Source organism: Hypanus sabinus, unplaced genomic scaffold (genome assembly GCF_030144855.1).
Source record: "Hypanus sabinus isolate sHypSab1 unplaced genomic scaffold, sHypSab1.hap1 scaffold_62, whole genome shotgun sequence".
In the NCBI taxonomy this organism is placed as follows: Eukaryota; Metazoa; Chordata; class Chondrichthyes; order Myliobatiformes; family Dasyatidae; genus Hypanus; species Hypanus sabinus.
In genome coordinates, this window is record NW_026781476.1 from 1,045,735 (window position 1) to 1,069,410 (window position 23,676).

General features: G+C 44.7%; 2 protein-coding genes across 15 annotated transcripts in view; one reads left to right on the top strand and one right to left on the bottom strand.

Moving 5' to 3' along the window:
* Positions 1 to 23,676, top strand: part of LOC132389638 (zinc finger protein 229-like) — a 195,479-nt gene that overhangs the window by 22,984 nt on the left and 148,819 nt on the right. For 2 of the 11 annotated variants that reach the window (XR_009510627.1, XR_009510635.1), the window contains one exon: positions 22,309 to 23,172. The exons of 1 other annotated variant lie outside the window; for it this stretch is intronic. The gene's annotated coding sequence lies outside the window, so the exon portion shown is untranslated. Of the gene's footprint in view, positions 1 to 381; positions 1,236 to 6,578; positions 8,750 to 22,308; positions 23,173 to 23,676 lie in introns of those variants that run through there. 8 more of the 11 variants (XR_009510626.1, XR_009510630.1, XR_009510625.1 and 5 more) reach the window with 8 other exon arrangements.
* The window catches only part of LOC132389636 (gastrula zinc finger protein XlCGF26.1-like), a 48,268-nt gene continuing 36,204 nt past the window's right edge, over positions 11,613 to 23,676 (bottom strand). For 3 of the 4 annotated variants that reach the window (XM_059962159.1, XM_059962157.1, XM_059962158.1), the window contains 2 exons: positions 19,571 to 19,739; positions 16,258 to 16,637 (listed from right to left, as the gene is read on the bottom strand). Coding sequence is in view for 1 of the 4 variants with exons in the window: in XM_059962160.1 (XP_059818143.1) it covers positions 15,549 to 16,134 (586 nt within the window). In the remaining 3 variants the exon portion in view is untranslated. Of the gene's footprint in view, positions 16,135 to 16,257; positions 16,638 to 19,570; positions 19,740 to 23,676 lie in introns of those variants that run through there. The other variant, XM_059962160.1, reaches the window with a different exon arrangement.

The window sequence follows — 23,676 nt, forward strand, 5'->3', positions numbered from 1 at the left end:
GTCCTCGATTCTCCAAATGAAATTGTTATCACATTTGATCTTTCTTCATATGATGACCTAACCATTTCAGGGATCAGTCTGTTGAAACTTCATTGCACTCTCTATAACAAATCCTCTCTAACCACTTTGTTAATCCTCTGTGCAAAAACTGTTCATCTTCTGCAGCCCCGTGTTGCCCCAACCATTCAGCTCCCAACCCTGTCATTGGCCCCACTTGCAGGTCAACAGTGTGCCGGTGTTTCCCCCCCAATATGAATCCCTATGCTCGCCACCACCGTGGGCTCAGACATTTTCACAGATTTCCACCGGGACAAACATCTTGTCCGCCCCCTCTCACACGATCTATTTCCTTTCAATAAAATCCCTCCTCTCCTTCCCCAGGGAGCTGGCATCAAACCGACGGGCCGAGCGGTCTCCTCCTACCTCTCGGTGACACATCAGACTCCGGCCGCAGGTGACGCTTCACAAACGCCCCAACTTCTCTTGGAGGGAAATGGAAATAAATCAAAAAACGGACATTTACTCCACTGTGATGTGGAGTTTGAGGCCGGAGCGGGAGGCGAACTCAGCAGGGGTAACGCCCTCTGGACTTGTCCAACTCTGCGACTGGTGGTAACAAGTGATTGACATCGCTTTGCACCAATGGGAATAGTGCAGCCCCTGAATCCTCTGTTGATAGCGGTGGGGGAGGGCTGGTCATGTGATTATTAGCCCAGCTATTAAAATGATAAAGCCCGAGCTCACCAGCGCATGGATGACGTAAGACGCTGTGCACGTAAGGGCAGATCCCGGTGTGGGAAGCCCATGCGTGACGTCAGGTTCGAGGGGGGTCTGTGCGACGTCACCTGTGGGGATGCGCTCGCATTTAAATGCACCTTAATGTGCGTTTCTTATGATTTCAGAGGGACAACAACATTAATCATGGGTTTCATTACAGAATCCACTGTTGTGAGATGTAAAGTCACTTGTTATGTGTCTGGCTGGGCCGTGTTGTTTTGGGGGCTATTGATCGATTAATTATCTATTTGATTGGGCATATCCCTTTTGATTTATTTGTGTGTGGAAATCAGCAGCAGTGGATATTGATAAATTTCTGTAGGTTGGATGACTGAGTGAATCCCTTCCCACGTACTTCCTCATCCAGGTCATCCACTCTTGGTCGTCCTGGAATCATTCTTTGAAACTTCTCCGGACCCACTCCAATACGAACACATCTTTTGCTCAGATAACAAGTCGTAAGTACAGGTCGGAATCTGCTCACAATACACCAACAGTGATCTGCCCAATGCGTTATAAAGCTATAGTATCGCATCCCTGCTCTTCTAATGCTAACATTGCAGTTGTCATCTTTAATCAACTCAATTTGCAAGCAAACCTTTAGGGCCTCTTGCTCAAGGACTCACAAGCACTTATGAACCTCTAATTTTTTCCAAGTTTCTCCCATTTATTTTTTTTCTACGCCCAATTACTTCTACCAAATGTACATGACTTGCATACACTGTATTTCAACTGCTACTTTGCTGGCATTCTCCAGGCCTATCGAAGTCCTTCTGCAGACTCCCGCTTTGCTCTAAACTATCTGTCCCGTACCTATCTTTGTATCAACTGCAATGTTCGTCACCAAGGTATCAATTCCGTCATCCATATCATTCAGATTTAACATGAAACGATGCGGTCTCAATACTGACCCCTACAGAACAGCATTAGTTACCGACAGCAAAACAGAATTGCCCACATTATTCTGACACTTTCTCCCTTGTCAGCACAAGTTTCTTCCCTGTAATTCCATGAGCTGTGATCCTGTTAAGCAGCCTCACGTGCAGCACCTTAGAAACATAGAAAACCTGCGGCACGTTACAGGCCCTTTGGCTCACAAAGCGATGCCGAACATGTCCTTGCTCTAGAAATGCCAAGGGTTACCTACAGTTCTCTATTTTTCTAAGCTCCGTGTACCTATCCAGGAGTCTCTTAAAAGACCCTATCGTGTCCGCCTCCACCACCATTGCCGGCAGCCCATTCCAAACACTTACCACTCTCTATGTAAAAAAAACATACCCCTGACATCTCCTCCGTACCTACTTCCAAGCATCTTCAAACTATGCCCTCTCGTGCTAGCACTTTCAGCCCTGGGAAAAAGCCTCTAACTATCCACACGATCAATGTCTCTCATTTTCATGGACACCTTTATCAGGACACCTCTTATCCTCCATCACTCCAAGGAGAAAAGACTGAGTTCACTCAACCTATCCCTATCCAAACAACATCCTCGTAAATCTCCTCAGCACCCTTTCCATGGCTTCCACATCCTTCCTGTAATTTGGCGACCAGGACTGAGCACAGTACTCCAAGTGGGGTCTGACCAAAGTCCTATATAGCTGCAACATTACATCTCGGCTTTTAAACTCAAGCCTGCGGATGATTAAGGCCAACGCACAGTATGGCTTCTTAACCACAGAGTCAACCTACATAGCAGCTTTGAGTGTCCTGTGGACTCCGTCCCCAAGATCCCTCTGTTCCTCCACACTGCCAAGAGGCTTACAATTATTACTATATTCTATCATATTTGACCGAAGCAAATGAACCACATCACACTTCTTTGGGTTGAAGTCCATTTGCCGCTTCTCAGCCCAGGTTTGCAGACTATCAATATCCCCCTGCAACCTAACCCAACCTTTGTGTCATCAGCAAATTTACTAACCCGTACCTCCACTTCCTCATCCAGGTCATTTATTAAAGTCACGAAGGGTAGGGGTCCCAGAACCGATCCCTGAGGCAGACCACTGGTCACCGACCTCCATGCAGAATATGACCAGTATACAACCACTCTTTGTCTTCTGTGAGCAAGCCAGTTCTGGATGCACAAAGCAATGTGCCCTTGGATCCCATGCCTCCTTACTTTCTCAATAAGCCTTGCATGGGGTACCTTGTTGAAGATCATCTGAAAATCCAAGCAAACAACATACACTGCCTCTGCTTTATCTACCTTGCCTGTTATTTCCGCAAAGTATTCCAAGAGATTTGTCAGTCAAGATTTCCTTGAAGGAATCCGGCTGACTTTGGCCTACTTCATCATGTTTCCCCAATTACAGTACCCAAAAAACACACTCTTAGTACACTCTAACATCTTCCTGACCACTAAGGTCAGACTGTCCAATAATAATAACTGTCCAACAATAATAACTGTCCAATAATTTTCCTCTTAAATTGTGGAGTGACATTTGCAAATTTCTGGTCCACCAGAACCGTTCCAAAATCTAGTGATTTGTGATAGATCATTACTCATCACTTGAAGAGAAAACTAAGGGGGAACTTCTTCATTCAGAGGCGGGGAGAGTGTGCCCCGAGCTGCCAGAGCAAGTGGCAGGGACGATTGTAATCTTTTAGAGAAGTTTGGATGAGAAGCATATGGAGGGCGATGGTCTAGGTGGAATTTGTTGGAACTCGGAAGATTAATGCTTTAGCACGGACTAGACTGGCCGAATGGCATTTTCCTGTGTTGTAGTGTTTTATGACTCTAATGCCTTCACAATCTCTTCAGCCACCTCTTTCTGAACTCTGCGGTGTCTTATCTACCTTCAGGCCTTTCCGCTTCAAAAACCCCTTCTCTCCTTAGTAAAAGCATGTATCCTCACTTCTGCCCCAGGTACTGCTGAATGTTTGGCTTTTATGTAATAAATTTAATGACACAACTGTAGTGGGTGACTTCACTCTGCAGGAGGATTGGGAAAGTCAGATTGGCGTGAGATCGCAAAAGAGGAGATGTATTGAATGCTAACGAAATGGCTTTTTAGAGCAGCTGATGGTTGAGCCTACTCGGGGAACTGCTATCTTACATTGGGTGTTGTGTAATAACCCAGATCTTATTAGGCAGGTTAATGTAAAGGAACCATTAGAAGGCAGTGATCATAATATGATTGAAGTCCTACTGCAATTTGTGAGGGAGAAGCACAGGTCAGATGCATTGTATCGCAGGGGAATGACAGGGAATTTCAGAGGCATGAGAGAGGTGATTCCTCAGGTGGATGCTGGTGGAGATGACGCCAGAGCAGAAATGGCTGACGTTTCTGGGATTAGTTCATAATGTACAGGATAGATATGTCCCACAGACGTAGTACTGACAAAGGAAGTGAAAGACTGTACAAAAGCATATAAGGTAGCAAAAGTGAGTAGTAGGTTGGATAACTGGGTAGCTTTTAACATCCAACAGCAGGCAAATTTAAAATAAAAGCTATAAGGGGAAAGGTGAAATAAGACAGCAAACTATACAATAATATCAACCAGTTATAAAATATACGAAAGGGAGGCGAGAGTTGATATTGGACCACTGGAAAATGATGCTCATGGGGTACAAATGGGGAAGAGATGGTAGATGAACTTGATAGGTACTTTGCATCCGTCTTGTCTGTGGAAGACACCACCAGTGTGCCAGAGATCCATGAGTGTCAGGGAACAGGAGTGAGTGCCATTGCTATTACAAAGGAAAACGTTTGAGGCAAACTCAGGTTCTTAAAGTGGATAAGTCACCTGGACCAGATGGACTACATCCCAGAGTCCTGAGAGAGGTTGCTGGAGAGATTACAGATGCATTGGTCATGACACGTCAAGAATCACTTGATTCTGGCATGGTCCCGGAGGACAGGAAGATTGCACATGTCAATCCACTCTTTGAGAAGGGAGGAAGGCAAAGTAAAGCAAATTATAGTCCAGTTAGCCTAACCTCAGTGGCTGGGAAAGTGTGGAGTCATGATAACAGATGAGGTTCTGGGGTACTAGGAGACTAATGATATAATGACAAAGCCAGCATAGGTTCTGTACAGGGAAATCTTGCCTGACAAGTCTTCGAGGAAGTCATAAGCAGGATGGACAAACGAGAGGCAGTGGATATCATTTACTTGGATTTTCAGAAAGCATCTGATAAGGTGTCACACATGAAACTGCTTAACAGGATAAAAATCCGAAGTAATACTGGCATGGATAGAGGAATGGCTGACAGCCAAGAGGCAGCGAGTGGGAATAAAAGGGGCCTTTTCTGGTTGGCCAGCAGTGATTAGTGGTCTTCAGGGGTCAGTATTCGGACCGGAACTTCTTACATAGTTTGTCAATGACTTGGATAATGGAACTGATGGGGTTGTGTGGCTCAGACTGTGGGAAGAGATTCACCACATCATCTCACCTAGTGACTCACCAGTCAGTTCACACTGCAGAGAGGGATTTCACCTGCTCTGTCTGTGGGAAGGGATTTGCTCAGTCATCTAACCTACAGAGACACCAGCAAGTTCACACTGGGGAGAAGCTGTTCACCTGCTCAGACTGTGGGGATGGATTCACTCGATCATTCAACTTATAGGGACACCAGTGAGTTCACAGTGGGGAGAGGCTGTTCACCTATTCAGACTGTGGGAAGGGATTCACACAGTTAGATAGCCTACAAGTACACCAGTTAGTTCACACTGGGGACCGGCCGTTCACCTGTTCAGACTGTGGGAAGGGATTCACCACATCATCTCACCTAGTGACTCACCAGTCAGTTTACACTGCAGAGAGGGATTTCACCTGCTCAGATTGTGAGAAGGGATTCACTCAGTTATCTGATCTACTGGCACACCAGTGAGTTCCACTGGGGAGAGGCCGTCGACCTCTGAATGTGGGAAGGCATTCACACGATTATCTCGTCTATTAAAACACCAGCAAGTTCACACCGGTTAGATGATGATCGTCTACTCAGACTTTGCGAAGAGATTCTCTCAACCGTCTTCACGAATGCTGCATCATTGTGTTCCACTGGGGAGAGGCCGTTCACCTGCTGTGAATATGGGAAGGGATTCACTCAATAATCTAACCTTGTAACACACGACTGGGTTCACATTGGGGAGAAAGATCCAATAAGCTGCAAGCTGGATATTAGTCCATCCCCATTGCTGAATGCAATTTCAAGAGTGACTGGGGGAGCCTAGTACAAAAGGGCATGACTCAAGGTTTGCAGGGCGCCCATGCAGAACAGAGATGTGGAGAATTTTTTTTAGTCAGAGGGTGGTGAATCTGTGGCATTTTTTTGACACGGGCAGCAGTGGAGGCCAAGTCATTGGGTGTGTTTAAGGCAGAGATTGATAGGTATCTGAGTAGTCAGGACATCAAAGGTTATGGTGAGAAGGTGGGGGAATGGGACTAAAGGGCAGATTGGATCAGCTCATGATGAAATGGTGGAGCAGACTCGAAGGGCCAAATGGCCGATTCTGCTCCTGTGTCTTGTGGTCGTTTTTTTTCTCATGTGCGTTATTCTTCTTCCTCCTTCTGTCCAAGGAAGTGTTAATCCCGGTGGGTTTGAGTGTAAATAGTCTTTTCTAAACTTGTCATTTCTGTTCTTACTTATCTTTGTAAATTTTATGATCGTAATGGGACTAAGATATTTTCATTTAAAAAAGTCAATGTCGGTAATGATGGAAGTGTTTATTGCCTTTGTTGTATTTGTTGATTATTGAGCTCTGTTCCGCAGTTTTTTAAAGCCTTGAAATAAATTTTGTCACAGGTTTTCTCAATATTGCACTACTTTCTGTTGTCTTTGCTTGTTGATTTCCCAGATACGTGGGTATCAAGAGTCCCAAAGAAGGGTATTGGCCCGAAATGTTGATTCCCATCCACAGATGCTGCCTGACCTGCTGAGCTTCTCCAGCACTTTGTGTGAATTTCTCTCGATTTCTTGCACCTGCAAGTCCCCTTGTTTCCCAGATATTTATATGTTTAGTGAAATAACAAGCTGGTCGTGGGGTTGTGTGACTCTGTTGGTGAAATATTAAATAAAATCATTAGATAAGAGGTGGCATAGCGTTGGGCAGTGTAGAATCTGTGGGTAGTATTAAGGAACAGCAAATGTACAAAACATTCCTGATGGGAATTTTATAGTGACCCCAAAACAGTAGTAAATATGTGGTCCACAAATTACAATGAGAGATGGAAAATGAGTGCCAAACGGGCAATGTTACAATAGTCATGGGGATTGTCATGCAGGTGATTAGGAAAATCAGGATGGTGTTGGTTGGAAGAGGAGGAATTCCTAGAATGCCGACAAGATGCTTTTTAGAGCAGCTCGTGATTGAGCCCACTTGCGGATCAGCTATTCTGGATTGGGTGTAGTAATGAACCGGAATTAATTAGGTCACTTGAGTCCAAAGAACACTCAGGGGCAAGTGTTCTTAATCTGATCAAATTCACCCCGATATTAGAGAAGGAGAAACTAAAGTCGATGTGGAATAAAGAGAATTAGAGAGGCATGAGAGAAAAATTGACAAAATTGATTTAAAAAGAACATGAAACAGAGCAACAATGGCTGGAATTTCTAGAAGCAATTCAGAAGTCACAGAGTGGAAGTGGTATTCTAAAGGTAAGGTGACAAAACCGTGGCTGATAAGAGAAACCGAAGACAACATATAAAACAAAGAGAGGGCACAGAACAAAAATTACTATAAGTTGGAGGATTGGGAAGCTTTTAAAAGCAAACAGAATGCAACTAAAATCATTAAGAAGGAAAAGATGGAATACTTAGGTGAGCTAGCCAGTAATATTAAAGAGGATGCTATTTTTTCTTCAGGCATATATAGTGTAAAAGAGAGACAGAAGCGAATATCAAACCAATGGAAAATGATGCTGGAGAGGTATTAATGGGGTGAGGGTGAAAGATGATGGCTGATGAACTGAATAAGTATCGTACATCACTCTTATCTGTAGAAGACACTGGCAGGAATATGGAAGTCCCAGATATCAGTGGTCAGAATGTGTAAAGTTACGTTACTCGGGGGTATGTAGAAGGAAAGGTGGGCAGTATTTTTTTTACTGGAAGGAGAAACCGATATTCATGCCTTCATGTTGGAGATCTGCAGGTGGAATATGATGTGTTTCTCTTCAACCCTGAGGCTGTCAAGTTGAACATCTCCAGCCATTGCAATTCTGCCATCATCCCTGCTAGTGTCCCCTTCCAATCAACTTTGGTAAGCTCTTCTCTCGTGCCTCCGTAGTTCCCCTCGCCCTACTAATAAAGATGCATCTTGTTGTACCTTTCCCCTCTCAAAGTGCAGGGTGAATTGCAACATGTTACGATCACAATGTCCACATGGTTCCTTTACCATAAGCACCCTAATCAAATTTGGTTCTTTGGACAACACCCATTCCAGAATTAACTTTTTTCAAGAGGGCACAATTACAAGCTATTCTAAAAGCACCTCATTAGTATTTTCCAAATTCCCTCTCTTGAGATCAAGGACCAACCTAATTTTCATAATCTAGCTCCACCCATCCCACTGATGGACGATTCATCTCACTCTCATTGGTGGGGAGATGCTCAGCATCCTCACCAGGATTACCAGCCTCCGGGACAGATACTTTTCCCAACCAGTAATGCTGATAAATATCTCTACCCTCTAACCCACCCTTCCACAACACCAAACACCTCTACTTTATCATTTCCTGTCTGTCATCTTATATGCAGGCATCCTATGCCGAGCGTCACTTTATGAACATACAATCAATCCGTGCACAGTATATAAGCTGTGGATATATGTTGTTACTATTGTGTTTTTGTGTTGTATTGGAGCCGGAGTAATAATTATTTCGACCTCGTTTACACATGCCTGCTGGAAATGGAATTAAACAACTCTGAATCTTGAATAAATATTTCAGCAGGCTGCAGCGTTACATTTCTGTCTCTCAGTGTTATTGCGGCAGAGCGCCACCTGGTGACAATGGAGTCCACAAATCGGGGGGGGGGGGGGGGGGTCCTGTTATTGTGGCAAATCACCACCAAGTGGTAGTGTTGTCCACAAAAGGGAGAGGTTTACAGCGATTGTCAAGTGGACTGGAAGCCAACTGCAAGTGGATGAAGTGCCAGACCTGCCCGAGAACACTTTCCTCACCACGAGTCAGGTTCCCAAACAGTCCTTCCATTTGAGGCAACTTTTCAGCATCGTGACTGTTGGGGTCATCTACTGTTTCCAGTTTTCCAGGTGTGGCCTCCTCGACATCAGTGAGACCCGATGTAGTCTCTGCATTCTGCACTCTGTCCCGATGAGATTCTGCAGATTTTGGAGATGCAGAGTCACATAAACAAAATGTTGGAGGAAGTCAGGAGGTCCGGTAGCTTCTATAGAGGGGATAGAGCAAAGCAGAGATTTCCTGCCGAGACCCTTCATCAGGACTGGAAGTGCGGAGAAGCCGGAATAAGATGGTGTGGGGAGTGGAAAGAGTCCAAGCTGGTAGGTGATAGGTGAAGCCAGATAAGAGTGAAGGTGAGTGGGTGGGGGAGGTGGGAGATGAAGTGAGACGCTGTGAGGTGGTTGGTGGAAAATGCAAAGGACTGAAAAGGAGGAATCTGATAGGAGAGGAGAGCGGACAATGGGGAAGAAAGTAAAGGGGAACCAGAGGGAGACGATCCGCCGTGGAGAAGAGAGAAGTGAGGAGACATAATGGAAGAGACTGGCGTGTGGGTTGATGAAATGAAAAGGTGGAGATAGAAGTTAAAGATATCGATGCTCATGCTACCCGGAAGTAATATGAGGTGTTGCTCCTCCAACCTGAGAGTGCACTCATCGTGTTAGTTAAACAATGAAACGGAAGGGAGAGTGGATTAATAATTTTCCCCTGGGATCCCTATTAAATCAATCCTCTCTCACCTTAAACCAGTCCTCTCTGTTTGTTGATTCCACAAAAGTGGGGTAAAGGAAAAAAAGAAACATAGAAAACCTACAGCATAATACAGGCCCTTCGGCCCACAAAGTTGTGCTGAGCATGTCCCGACATTAGAATTTACGAGGGTTACCCATAGCCCTCTATTTTTCTAAGTTCCATGTACCTATCCAGTAGTCTCTTAAAAGACCCTATCGTAGCCGCCTCCACCACCATTGCCGGCAGCCCATTCCACACACCCACCACTCTTGAGTATAAAACTTACCCCTGACATCTCCTCTGTACCTGCTCCCAAGCACATTAAACCCGTGGCAGCCATTGTAGCCCTGAGGAAAAGCCGCTGACTATCTACAAGATCAATGCCTCTCATCATCTTGTACACCTCTATCAGGTCACCTCTTATCCTCAGTCGCTCCAAGGAGAAAAGGCCGAATTCTCTCAACTGCGCACTTTCTCCGTTTCTGTGCACTTATAGTTTGGAACACCTGCATAATGTCGGCCTCATTAGTAAGTCTTCGGAATCTGTTGAATTTATAACAATGCTAGTGTACAGCAGAGAGTCAACTCAGGCCTGCTAAACCCTACCACTGATTCTGTTCCACGACTCTCCTTTTAAATCCTCCCCTGTTGTTCCCCTCTCGTTCTCCCTGCGAAATGGGTTGCAGTCACCACTTTCTGGGGGAAGAGGTTCCCCTTGAGTTATCTGCAGACTGAAGAAGACGAGCTGACTGCAGTTCTCTCCAACATGTTCTTCGCCCCTCTCATCTCTGGACTGATGAAGAATGACTTTGCTAGTTAACCTCCTTATTCACGACTCATTTCCGTATTATGGGTCATTTTCCCTGCTTCTAAAATTTGTTGAAAACACCCCTGTCCTTTAAAGACTGAAAGCAGAATGGGGAACCACCTGTCGGATGTTCAACGAAGCAGGGTCAGAAACCCGAGGGAAGTCTACACAGGGCAGACAGTGGGGCTTTGGATTCTGAACGTATGATGAGAAGGGAAGCAGCAGCGGGGCGTGGCAACGAATGACAGAGTAGCAACATTTGGAAGCTGATTGACAGAGAATATAATTTGGTTGTCTGACTGATGGCACAAACAATGACTGTGGTGAGGTGCTCCACTGGTTGAGGAACATGTATGTGTTGGGAATGGTTTAATCTGCTGGGGGAGTTGATCGTGTTTGGTTATCCCGTAATATTATAGCTGGATGGTTATTATGGATTGTCCTATCTGAAATAATGTATTGATTATCATATAATATGTAAGATTTTGACACTAAAACTGTATCGGGCTTGAATTTATGGTACCTTTGTGAAGTGATGGGCATTCATGAGTTTGTATTTTAAAGCAAGATTTTGGTGAATGATATTTGCCATTTGTTTGTACCTTTGTGAGTAATCAGATTGAGTTAAACTGCTGCAGGATCCTGGAGTGCGTTGGGTTGTGTCTGCTTTCTCTGGCATTTTCTGCACTAACTGCCTCGTTTGTTAATATTTCATGTATTTTTTGATGTTTTCCCCCTTTTGTCAAGCGTCCTTTATTTCTGCAAGGAACCCCTTTGTTTTTTGGGGAGAGTCACCAACTCTCACTCCGGTGCTCAAGGCTTCCTTGTCACCATCTAGTCTACTCAGATCGTTGGGATGTCTCGCATGGAGGGTCATACTCATTCCACTGGTTAATGTTTTCTTCCAGAGTGATGATTTATTGTTCTGAGTTGGCCTCACATGTACGTGTTCTGGTCTGTATCTCTTATCACGATTGCATATACACACATGGAGTGCTGAATCCTGTTCATTTTTGATGAAAATATATACTTAAAAGTTTTATCTGTTTTTCTTGTTGTTTTTTATTGAAGTTCATCGTCAAAGAAACATTTCCAGAAGTTGTATTTCAGACATTGTAGATATATATCATATAATCATATATGTCACAAATCTCAGCATTGAATATATCTGAGGTATACACTTATAGAAAAGAGTGAAAGAAAAAAAAACAAGCAAAACGAAAAGAAACTATGTACAAGCAGGGAGTGATTTTTTTTAACAACATATTAAATGATTTTTGAGAATAAAATCGGGCCTATGAGGCATTATGTAGTTAAACCATTTTTCCCAGTATGAAGCAAATTGTTCCAGATTATGATTATCTTCTCCATTTTGTAAATGTCCATTGTAATTTCCATCCATGCATTTAACCTTGGGCTCTCCTGTGATAACCATTTCCTAGTAACAGTCTTTTTACCAGCCGCCAACCATATATTCATTAAATATTTATATTTTTGCAACCATTCTTGAGGTATATATCCAAAATATATGGTCTTACTCCCCAAAGGTATTTCACATTTAAAGATGTCATGTCGGGCATTGTGTATCCCCCTCCAATAGTCTATGATAACAGGGCAGTCACAAAAAATATAATAATGATTTGCATTTCGATTTCCACAGTTTCTCTAGCAAACCGCGAGGTTACTATCATAATGGGATACCTAAGAGGGTGTAATAAAATATCTTATCAAGTTTTTCCGTCCGAACTCCCTCCATTTCTGTGAACTGGTACACTTCCATTGATACCTCCATATTGTTGTCCATTCTTCCTCACATATAATTATCCCTCCTTCCTTCCCCCATTTTGTTTTAATGTATGAAATCAAATGTATTTTAAGATTTGACAAATCCTTATTCATGCTTGAAATAATTCTACTACCGCTATCTGAATTATATGCTTTTCTAAACAGCTCTAACATGCACGTACTTGCCTTGGTTACAATTTTAAGCATCCTATTAACATACTGTCGCATCTATATATACTGATAAAAATCTTGTTTTTCTAAATGTTTCTCTTTCAGCATTTCAAAGCTGAACAGTGTTCCTTCTTTCATTATGTTGCAAAGAACTGTTATTCCATTAGCTGTCCAGTCCTTAAATCTAGCATCCAATTTATTTGGTGTAAAATCCGAGTCATATGCACACCATTTAAGAATTGCAGTATCTCCCTCGAGATTATATTCTTTTATAGTAGTTTTCCATATTTTAAGAGTCAATTTCACCCATGGATTATTAATAGTATTTATGTACCTTTGCAAGTTATTATCAGCCAAAACTGCTTGTATGGGGATGGGAAGTACCTGCTCCTCAATGTTTTTCCATTGAGCGTCATATGATGGGTTGCTCCAGCATATCACAGCTCTCAACTGTGCTGCAAAATAATAACCTCTAAGAGAAGTTAGGCCACATCCACCCTTTTTCCTTTGCTAATTGCGAAGTTTTGAGATGAACTCTAGGCCTTTTACCTTGCCAAATATAACTTGATAACATCTTGTTCCATTCATTGAATTGATTTTGATTAATCTCTATTGGTAGGGTCTGAAAGAGCTATAACAGTCTGGGCAGTGTATTCATTATAATAGACTCACTCCTTGAACTGAAACTAAAAGAAAGGAATCAGGTTCCATCTTGCTATATATTCCTTAATGTTTTTTTTTATATAAAGGCTGATAATTACATTCTGATAATGTTGCCTAATCTTTTGGCATAATGATGCCCAAATATTTGAAAGACCCTGTTTGCCATGCCCGGGGTTATCTACTTTCAATTTCTCTTGCTGGGCTGTAGTAATATGAAAGTAATTGGGTTTTATCTATGTTGATCTTTTATCCTGATAATTGACCATATTGTTCAAAGGATTGCATCAATCAGGTAAAGAGATCAAAATATCATCCACGTAACAAGCCGATTTATGCTCTGTCCCTTTACTAGTAATTCCCCATTTTGTCTCATGTATTGAGATAATGGTTCCAGATATAACGCGAGGAGTAGTGCTGACCATTCACAACCCTGTCTTGTGACCCTTTCTAGGGTAAGACTATTTGATTAAATATCCATTGATTTTAATCCTAGCAGTAGGGTTGTCATATAGTGCCTGTATAGTTTTAATAATTGTTATGGAAACCAAATCTATGTAAAACTCTGTAAAGAAATTTCCAATTAACCGAATCAAATGCCTTTTCAGCGTCCACGCTTATCACTATTGCTTTGATTTTACTTTTTTGTATATATGATCCATAATGTGAAGTATTGTGCAAACACGAGGAAATCTGCAGATGCTGGAAATTCAAACACACACACAATGCTGGTGGAACACAGCAGGCCAGGCAGCATCTATAGGGAGAAGCACTGTCAATGTCTCTGGCTGAGACCCTTCGTCAGAACTAACAGAAAGGAAAGATACTAAGAGATTTGAAAGCAGGTGGGGGAGGGGGAAATGCGAAATGATAGGAGAGGACCGGAGCGGGTGGAGTGAAGCTGAAAGCTGGAAAGGTGGTTGGCAAAAGTGATACAGAGCTGGAGAAGGGAAAGGATCATGGGACAGGAGGCCTAGGGAGGAAGAAAGGTGGAGGGTAGCACCAGAGGGAGATAGAGAACAGGTGGCATGATGGGCAACTCAGTATGTCAGGGATGGGGTAAGAAGGGGAGGAGGGGCATTAACGGAAGTTAGAGAAGTCAATATTCATGCCTTTCTTTCTCCCTTATCACTATTGCTTTGATTTTTTTTTGTATATGAATTTGTATACAAGTTCCCTCTCTTCAGCAAGAGTCATTCCTTTGCCGCCCGGCTGGCAGTTTCCGCAGCCGCAACCCCCGCATTTTGGCTCGCATGCTGCACCAATACTATCCATTTCCGATTTCCACGCTCGATTTCCATAGCGGTTTTCTAGAACACGAAAGATGACATCTGCAGTTTTATAAGTTTTGAGGCGAAGGTCTCTTCTGACTTTGTGGTCAAGACTGTCCAGCAGTTGAATCTTTTTCACCTCTCTTGCACCGGTCGGCTCTCCCTGCCTCTGGAGTGCTTCCCAGTCCTTTCTCCACCTGTGAAAATCACGTCTGCTGCCAGGAAACTTGGGAAGGGCCGTCGGTTTCAGTCTGATGGCTGGCGTGGGAAAATTAGAGGAAAAGCCCAACGCCGTTGGTGTTAGTATTTCAGCATCCTCCTTTCTCCTTCCTTCCTTTTTCAGGACTACAGTTTATTGCTCTTGCTGTCCCAGCTCAAAGCTCACAGATTTCTGTTTCCTGGTCCTCCAGTTTCCGAGTCAAACAGTTTTGTCAAGCAGTATTTTCACTGCTCCCTTTGCACATGTGCAGCTTCCACACTCGAACGGGACTGAATACCCGAAGGTTTTAACCGGATTCCATTCAATGACCAAACAACTTTCCTTCTTTTCCATTTTTTATTTTTATTTTCACAAGTGTGGCATTTCATAGTTCTTAGTTATTAGTCAGTAGTCATAAATAATCAGTCATGTCAGTCATTAGTCTAGTCAAGGATAGTCATAAGGCAGTGGCAGTAGCAGTAGCATCAGCATTAGGATTAGGTGAAAAACTGGCTGCCTCTCGGACTTCGGAGACAATTTTGGACGTGCACCTCCGTTTCTCTACTGGACCGTTATGATTCCAAACTGGGTGAACTCTCTCGAAGGTTCGCAAGCACTTCTTAAGCCTTGCGCCATTTTCAAGAAGTGCCTGCATGCGATGATCCCGATGGCGGAGTTAAACCAAACGCAGTGACAGCAGTGTTCTTTTCCCTGAAACAGTATCAACAATTATTTAAAGTTCGGCATCTTACCGCGGGTTGTGACGCTGCTCTCGGACTGCCACTGTGACGCTGCTCTCGGACTGCCACTGTGACGCTGCGGGGTCCGCCCAAATGTTCTGGGCAGAAACCGCCCTCAGGCAGAAGGTTCCGTCCTCTCTGCGAGTGAATTCTTGCTCTTCCTTGATACCTTCCTGAAACTCAAATTTGACTTGACAATCATGCACATTTGGTGGAGATGGCCGAGAGAATCTCTTCCCAAAGACTGAGCAGGTGATCGGCCTCTACCCAGTGTGAACTCGCTGGTGTCTCAGTAGATTAGATGACAGCGTGAATCCCTTCCCACAGTCTGAGCAGGTGAACGGCCGCTCCCCAGTGTGAACTGACTGGTGTGCCAATAGTTTGGACGACTGTGTGAATCCCTTCCCACAGACTGAGCAGGTGAATGGCCGCTCCCCAGTGTGAACTCGCTGGTGGTTTTGTAGATCAGATGACTGAGTGAATCCCCTCCCACATTCTGAGCAGGTGAATGGCTTTTCCCCAGTGTGAACTCGCTGGTGTCTCTGTAAGGTGGATGAATGACTGAATCCTTTCCCACAATCTGAGCAGGTGAATGGCCTCTCCCCAGTGTGAACTCGTTGGTGACTGTGTAGGGTGGATGAATGACTGAATCCCTTCCCACAGTCTGAGCAGATGAACGGCCTCTCCCCAGTGTGAACTCGCTGGTGTTTTTGTAGATCAGATGACTGACTGAATCCCTTCCCACATTCTGAGCAGGTGAACGGCCACACCCCTGTGTGTACTCGCTGGTGTGCCTTTAGTGTGGATGAGCAAGTGAATCCCTTCCCACAGTCTGAGCAGGTGAATGGCCTCTCCCCAGTGTGAACTCGCTGATGTACCTTCAGTTTAGATGAGCAAGTGAATCCCTTCCCACAGTCTGAGCAGGCGAACAGCCGCTGCCCGGTGTGAACTCGCTGGTGAGCCATTAGATCAGATGACCGAGTGAATCCTTCCCCACAAATTCAGCAGATGACCAGCCTCTGCCCCGTGTGAACTGACTGGTGTGTCCACAGGTGGGAAGACCGACTGAACCCCTTCCCACTCACAGAATAGATGAATGGACTTCCCCAGTGTGTAGCTTCAGTTGAGATTACCGAGTGAATCCATTCCCACAGTCTGAGCAGGTGAATGGTCTCTCCCGTGTAAAATGATGGACGTGTCAATTGATCAGATGACCGAGTGAATCCCTCCGCAAAGTCTGAGCAGGAAGGATGGCTGATTGAATCTCTTGCTCCTTAAATATCTAGACAGAGACAGCACAACTGGTGTGTTGAGTTTGAATTCCCATAGACAAATTCCTGGTCGATTTTAACCTGTGAAAAGATTTAAAAATCCATCAGTGGTGAAGGACAACATTTGAGATGAGATCACTTGAGTTGCCAAGGTGTGATCCAATATCACACTGTTACAGTGAAGCTCAACACAAGTTGGAGAGAGAAATCACCTTCTAACTGGGCACAGTACTGGTATCTGGAACGACCCTCAAACTCTCTGATGGTCTATAAGAGTGGGACACTTATGCCATCTCCAATCTGTGACTTGGCTCTGTTTGACTCTGTCCATTTGAATTAGTCCCTCTTCCCACTGAGCTGAAAGGGTGTCTGGCCCCACGGTAAATAAACCCTCTCACGTAAATAGCCTTTGTTGACGTGCAGCTGGGGTTTCCCTTTATGTAATGTTAATATAAAGTGCCACAGTTTCAATGCCATGTCAATATCTCCTGACCTGGCTGGTGGCATAGTGGCATCAATGCCAGACTTCAGGATGAAAGGTCCCGAGTTCGAATCCAGCCGGCTCCCCTGCACGCATTCCATCCGTGCTGGGTTTCGAGCTGGTGATCTCTTTGGAATCTCACCCGGCAGAAGTTTCCCCTCATGTTCCCCTGAATGTTTCACCTTTCACCCTTAACCCATGGCCTCTGGTTATAGTCACACCCCATCTCAGTGGTAAAAGCCAGCTTGCTTTTACCCTATCTCTAACCCTCATAATTGTAGTATACCTCCATCAAATCTCCCCTCAATCTTCCACATTCCAAGGAATGAAGTCCTGGCCTGTTCAATCTCTCCTTATAACCCAAGTCCTCCAGATCTGGCAACATCCTTGTGATGACAAGGAAGGGGTGAGGGAGAATTGAGAGTGAGGGAGAGAGGGAGCAAGAAGGGAGGGCTGGAGTAATCTCGGGATTACTGACTGTGCCACGCGGCAGTGACAGTAGTAATGGAATGAGGTGGAGGATAAATGCGTGGCTGAGGGATTGGAGCAGGGGGCAGGGATTCAAGTTTCTTGATCATTGGGACCTCTTTTGGGGCAGGAGTAATCTGTACAAAAATGACGGGTTACACTTGAAACCTAGGGGGATTAATATCCTGGCGGGAGATCTGTGAAGGCTACTGGGGAGACTTTAAACTAGAATGGTTGGGGGGTGGGAATCAAATTGAAGAGACTAGGAGAGAAGTGGTTAGTTCACAAATAGAGAAAGCTTGTAGACAGTGTGAGGAAATCTAGGAATAATGGTGCATATTTCCCTGAAGGTGGAATCTCATGTGGTGAAGAAAGCTTTTGGTATGCTGGCCTTTATAAATCAGAGCATTGAGTATTGGAGTTGGGATGTGATGTTAAAATTGTAGAAGGCATTAGCGAGGCCAGATTTTGGAGTTTTGTATACAGTTCTGGTCACGAAATTATAGGAAAGATGTCAATAGAGTACAGAGGAGATTTACCAGAATGTTACCTGGGTTTCAGCACCCAAGTTACAGAGAAAGGTTGAACAAGTTAGGTCTTCATTATTTGGAGCATAGAAGGTTGTGGGGGGACTTGATAGAGGTATTTAAAATTATGAGGGGATAGACAGAGTTGACGTGGACAGGTTTTTTCCATTGAGAGTAGGGGAGATTCAAATAAGAGGACATGAGTTGAGAGTTAAGGGGCAAAAGATTAGGGGGCAACACGAGGGGTAACTTCTTTACTCAGAGAGTGGTAACTGTGTGGAACGAGCTTCCAGTGGAAGTGGTAGAGACAGGTTTGATTTTGTCATTTAAAAAAAAATTGTATAGGTATATGTACAGGAAAGGAATGGAGGGTTATGGGGTGAGTGCAGGTAAGTGGAATGAGGTGAGAGTAAGCGTTCGGCACAGGCTAGAAGGGCCGAGACGGCCTGTTTCCATGCTGTAATTGTTATATGGTTTTACCGCGTACGATTCTGGTCTCCATATCCGACAGCGGGGAGCTTTAACACATACCGGAACCAACTGCAGCTCAACCCCAGCTGATGCGGGTGTTTCTCCTGTTCAGGTGGCGGTGAGGAAGGGGTTAATCTCGGGTTTGTGTAAATCCAGGGCCGGTTGCAAGTGGCAAAGGGCCGGGACCGAGCCGGACAGCTGGAGGCTCCGGGCTCTCCAGTCTTGCATCCCTGGCGTTAGTTTTGCACTGTGTCGGGATCGCGGGATCAGTTTGCTCTGGTTCCCCAAGCTGGGAGGGTGGACGTGGGTGAAGGGGGCCTGTCTATGTGTCGGTGTGGGATGAATAGTCAGAAGGGTGTGGGGCCACTGGCGGGACGGAGGGTGGTTGGGGTACTGTGAGTGATATGACGTGGGTGGATGGGCAAGGGGTAAATTACGTTGTCAACGAGGGTTGATCTGGTCCAATGAATCAGACAGCTCAGCTCGCATGTCCTTTCAGGAGGCAACAATTCTCTCATCATCTTAATCACTGACTAATCTCCCTGTTAACATTGAGTTTGTTACAGAGCCCCAGAGCCTGGGAATGGCTGGGTGGTAGGAATCAGAGGGTGATGGTGAGAGACTGTTTCTTAGACTCGAGTCCCGTGCTTAGTGACGTTCCCTGAGGTTATGCCCATTGCTACTTGTCATCTATGTCAATAATTTGGTTGAGAAAGTACAGGGTATGGGTAGAGAGATTGCAGCAAGTTCAAACAATTAATGTTTTTGAAAGACAGTCAGTATAAACACTCCCCTCTCTTTCCCTCTCCCCACTCAGAACTGACCAAAAGCTGCATCAGAGGATGTAAGATCTTGAACTGAGTGACCACTGTGAGGGAATGGGAGTGGTTTCAAAGGGCTGGGCTGCTGGAAGCACATTACCAGACCTGGAGAGATTGCAACTGGGTCTGACAGAGGCATAACTGGTTCTTCTGGGCACATTCAGTCTCACTCCCCACTATTACCTACCTTCCTTTGTACAGGTATGTAATATCTAAAGGACCAGTGTTTGAGTAAACGAGACTCACCAAACATTCTCCTGACTGAATCACTGGAATCTCCGAGTCAGATTGGTTTCTCTCCAGTCGGTGCTCTCAGTCCTCGGGCTGGTACACTTGTTGCTGTTCCCTCGTCTTCAGTCGTGGTTTGCCTCCAGTTGGTGTTTTTCTTCCAATAAATCTCTCACCACAGGTCTAACTTTAACCAGAGAGACAATGAAGCACATTAATAATGAAAAGGAGAACTAAACTTTTCTGCTTAATGTTACTAAGAACAAAACTCACTGAAATTTAAACACTGAAGGCAGATTTAACGATCTCAGTGAACAATCTTTTATTGTCCCTCACATCTCACAGAACGATATGGGATAAGAAGGAGCCATCATTCAGTCATGGTAAGACATAAGACAGAATTAGGTGATTCGATACATCTGGTCTGCCCATCATTCAACCACGGCTGATTTTTATTCCAACACCATATCCCTGTCTTCCTCCTGTAAACCTGAAGCTACTCAGCAATCATGAATATATTAATCTGTCACATATATATCCAAATTGGAGCCTCAACCAACCTCTGTGGCAACAAATTCCACAGATCAGACACCTTAAGGCCAATTTATTTTTTCTCATCTCAGTTTTAAAGAGAAGCATCTTTACTCTGAGACAGTGCTGTCAGATCACAGACTCGCTGTCTAATGGAAACATCCACTCCATGTCCACTGTATCCAGGCTTTTCAACATTCAGTCGGTTTACTTAACCATACATCCCTCCACCACCCCCACCATCCCTCTGAACTCCATTGAGCACAGGTCCAGAACCATCAAATGCTCCTCATACATAAAGCCGATCATTCCTGAGATTACTTATGTACACCTTGTTAGCAACAACTGTACTGAACACATTTCCAGGAATAACAAACAAATTGGTACCAGGATAATTTAAAGGGAAACATTGTGCTTTCTTTAGTGTTCTACTATCACATGTGTTGGCGCGTGGCCAAGTGGTTAAGGCGTTCATCTAGAGATCTGAAGGTTGCTAGTTCGAGCCTTGGCAGAGGTTGCATGTGTGTCCTTGTGTCCAGATCAGCACATCACAGGAAACATTCTCACCCCGAGACTTCCCAGTCTCTCGGTAAAGCAGGCAGTGAAATCAAAGATCCCCACAACCTGGGACGTTCTCCTTTCTCACCCACGCCAGTCCGGGAGAAGACACAACACCCATAAAGCTCCAGGTCAAATGTGAGGAGCCTCAGGAAACGAGGCCAGTTGGGAGGAAGTTAACGGGACTCAGTGGCCAACATCAGATTTCCCCAACACAACATGGAGGATGCGTGACCACCCACCTGGAGATTGAGAACATGCACAAAGAGATTGTTACATCTATGGTTAAATGGGAGGGGCAAATGGGATCACGTGACTGGTGGGGTCTAACATCCCAGGCATAGTTTACAGCTTCCTAGCACTCTGTGGAAATAAACAAACTTGCCCCTCACATCTCCTCTCACCTTAAATGTGTCAGACATTTCAAACCCCCAGGAAAAAACATACCCTCTGTCCACTCTACCTATTCCTCTCGTAATCTTGTAAACGTCCATCCAGTCTCACCCCAGCCTGGAGAAAACAACACAAGTTTGTCCAGCCTCTTGAATTAGCTCATGCCCTCTAATCCAGGGAGTATCCTGGTAAACCTCTTCTGCGCCCTCTCCAAAGCCCGGACATCCTTCCGAGAATGGGGGCGACCAGAACAGTATGAAACACTCCAGATGTGAGCTAACAAGTTTTACAAAGCTGCAACACAACTTCATGACTTTTGAACTCAGTGCTTCAACTAATAAAGACAACCATGCCATTTGCCTTCTTATCGACCCGATCAATCTGTGCAGTCTCTTTCAGGGAGTGATGAACTTGGAGTCTAAGATCCCTCTGACCATCGACACTGCTCAGGGTTTTGCATTTAACACTGTACTATCTCATACATTCAGGGGTGCAGTGCTACCAGAGCTCACAGCAGCGCCGCTCTGACACCTCTGTAAAAAAGTCAATATAAACAAGTGCGGAATTTAACAACCCCGCATATTAAATAGAGCGAATTTTACAGAAGCGGGGGTGTTGGCTGGTGGGGAGAAATACCACTAATAACATTAGGATATTTGATTGTTTTTGGTGAAAGCCTGGAGCTGTGACTGTTTTTTATTTAGGTATTTGTGAAATTCCTTCTCGCTCGTCCCGTTGTCCAATGAAGTTGGGAAATACCTGTACACAAATGCAAGCATTTTTCCGCTCTTTCCAATGGATACCATTGGATTCCAGGAAGGAGCTATATTAAGCACGGAATGAACATCGAAACCCATGTTTAAGAGTCGAAAATAATGAAAGAAAAATACACAAGCTAATCATCCAAAATCCTCTTCTACACCTGGATAAATTTAGTTTTGTTTTGGAAGCCAAATGGAAAAAAAATTCTAGGCTACAAGCTAGTTTTACGTCATTTCATATCATTAGTAGCTGATTAACTCCTTGGCCTCGCTCCACCAACTGTAGTTGATTGAAAAGAGGCTCTTTTTCTCTTTGTGTTGATAGGAAAAAGAGTAACTTAGTGAGACAATGAACGAGATGAAATGCATTTCCAAACCTCCTAAATGGTTGCTCTCCTCCCATTAACATTTGTCACTTCCAAAATACAATATTTTCTATTCGTTTAGTTGCGATAATAATTTATGTAAAGATTCTAGCTTCTTTAACTTTTTATATATTTAAACACTAAACAGGATGTATGAAGGTCGAACCATGTAACACCAGACGTGTGAGGATATTTTGAGTATCGACACTCACAGGTACACTTCAATATATTGAGAAAGGGATGGAGCAGTGGACCCAGAGTGAAGTGATAAGCAGGTGAGAGGACGTACAAAGACAGAGGGGATGAGAGGGAGTGGGAGGGAGGGGTATGAGGTAAATTTGTTCACCGGAAGGGGAAATCGATATTCATGCCATCAGGGTGGGTGGGGGCACCCAGACGGAATACAAGTTGCTGATCCCGCACCCTGAGGGTGGCCTCATCTTGGCAAGGGATGGGATGACACGTCGGAACGGGAATGGGAATCGGAATTGAAATGTCTGGACACCGGGAAGTCCCGCTCGGAGTGGATGGTTGAAAGATTAATTTATTATCAAAGCAGGAATTCATAAATAACACTGAGTTTTTTTCCTTTTCCGAGAACCACGAAACAAAGAAAACGTTAGTCGTTCAGAGAAAAAAAAAATGAAACTCCCTCCCCACCCCCCGCATCAAAAGGACGGCATCCCGATCATCAACCCCCAAAACCCACCCCTCCCGCCCGCACAAAAGGGAAGAAAAATATCGACACCCGTTAAAAACGTTCCTTCCCGACACAACTGCAGAGGAGCCGGTGTCAACAGTGTAGAGGCGGCCGCATCGGGAGCAGCGGACACAACGGGCGACCCCGGAAGATTCAAAGGTGAAGTGTCGCCTCACCTGGAAGGATGTTTGGACAACGGAAAGAGTTCGGCCGTCCGGCCCTGTCACTGTGACACCCCGAACTCCACATCAAATCCGTCCAAACGAATCTGGGCGAACTTTAATGACCAATAAATATAATTCCTCTCAGCGATCAGCTGTCTGAGTGATTCCCTGACTCTGAGAGGAAGGGGTATCTATGGTCCACACTGTCAGGGTGTTGAGTTTACCAGGAGACAAAGACTGCAGGGACGAGAGGTTTTCTGTTGACTAATACACTGTGTGTGGATCCCGCTGGCAATTCTGGTGTTGTGACCCGAATCGAGACAAACACCACGCTGCCCACTCCACCAACAACACGGCACAGCCGGACACATAACAGGGGACTTTACATCCCACAACCCTGGATTCAGTGATGAAACCCTTGATTAATGTTGTCGTCTCACCGAAAAATCCATTAACCCTAACCCTGCAATATGGTGTAAAATCCCGCTCCCCATATTAACACGGGTTATACAGACCAAAGAGCAAACTGCCGGAGGAACTCAGTGGGTCGGACAGCATCTGTGGAGGGAGATGGACCGTAAACATTTCGGGCCGAGACCCTCCCTCTGGACTGAGAGTGGAGGGGAAATAGTCAGAGAAAAGAGGTGAGGGG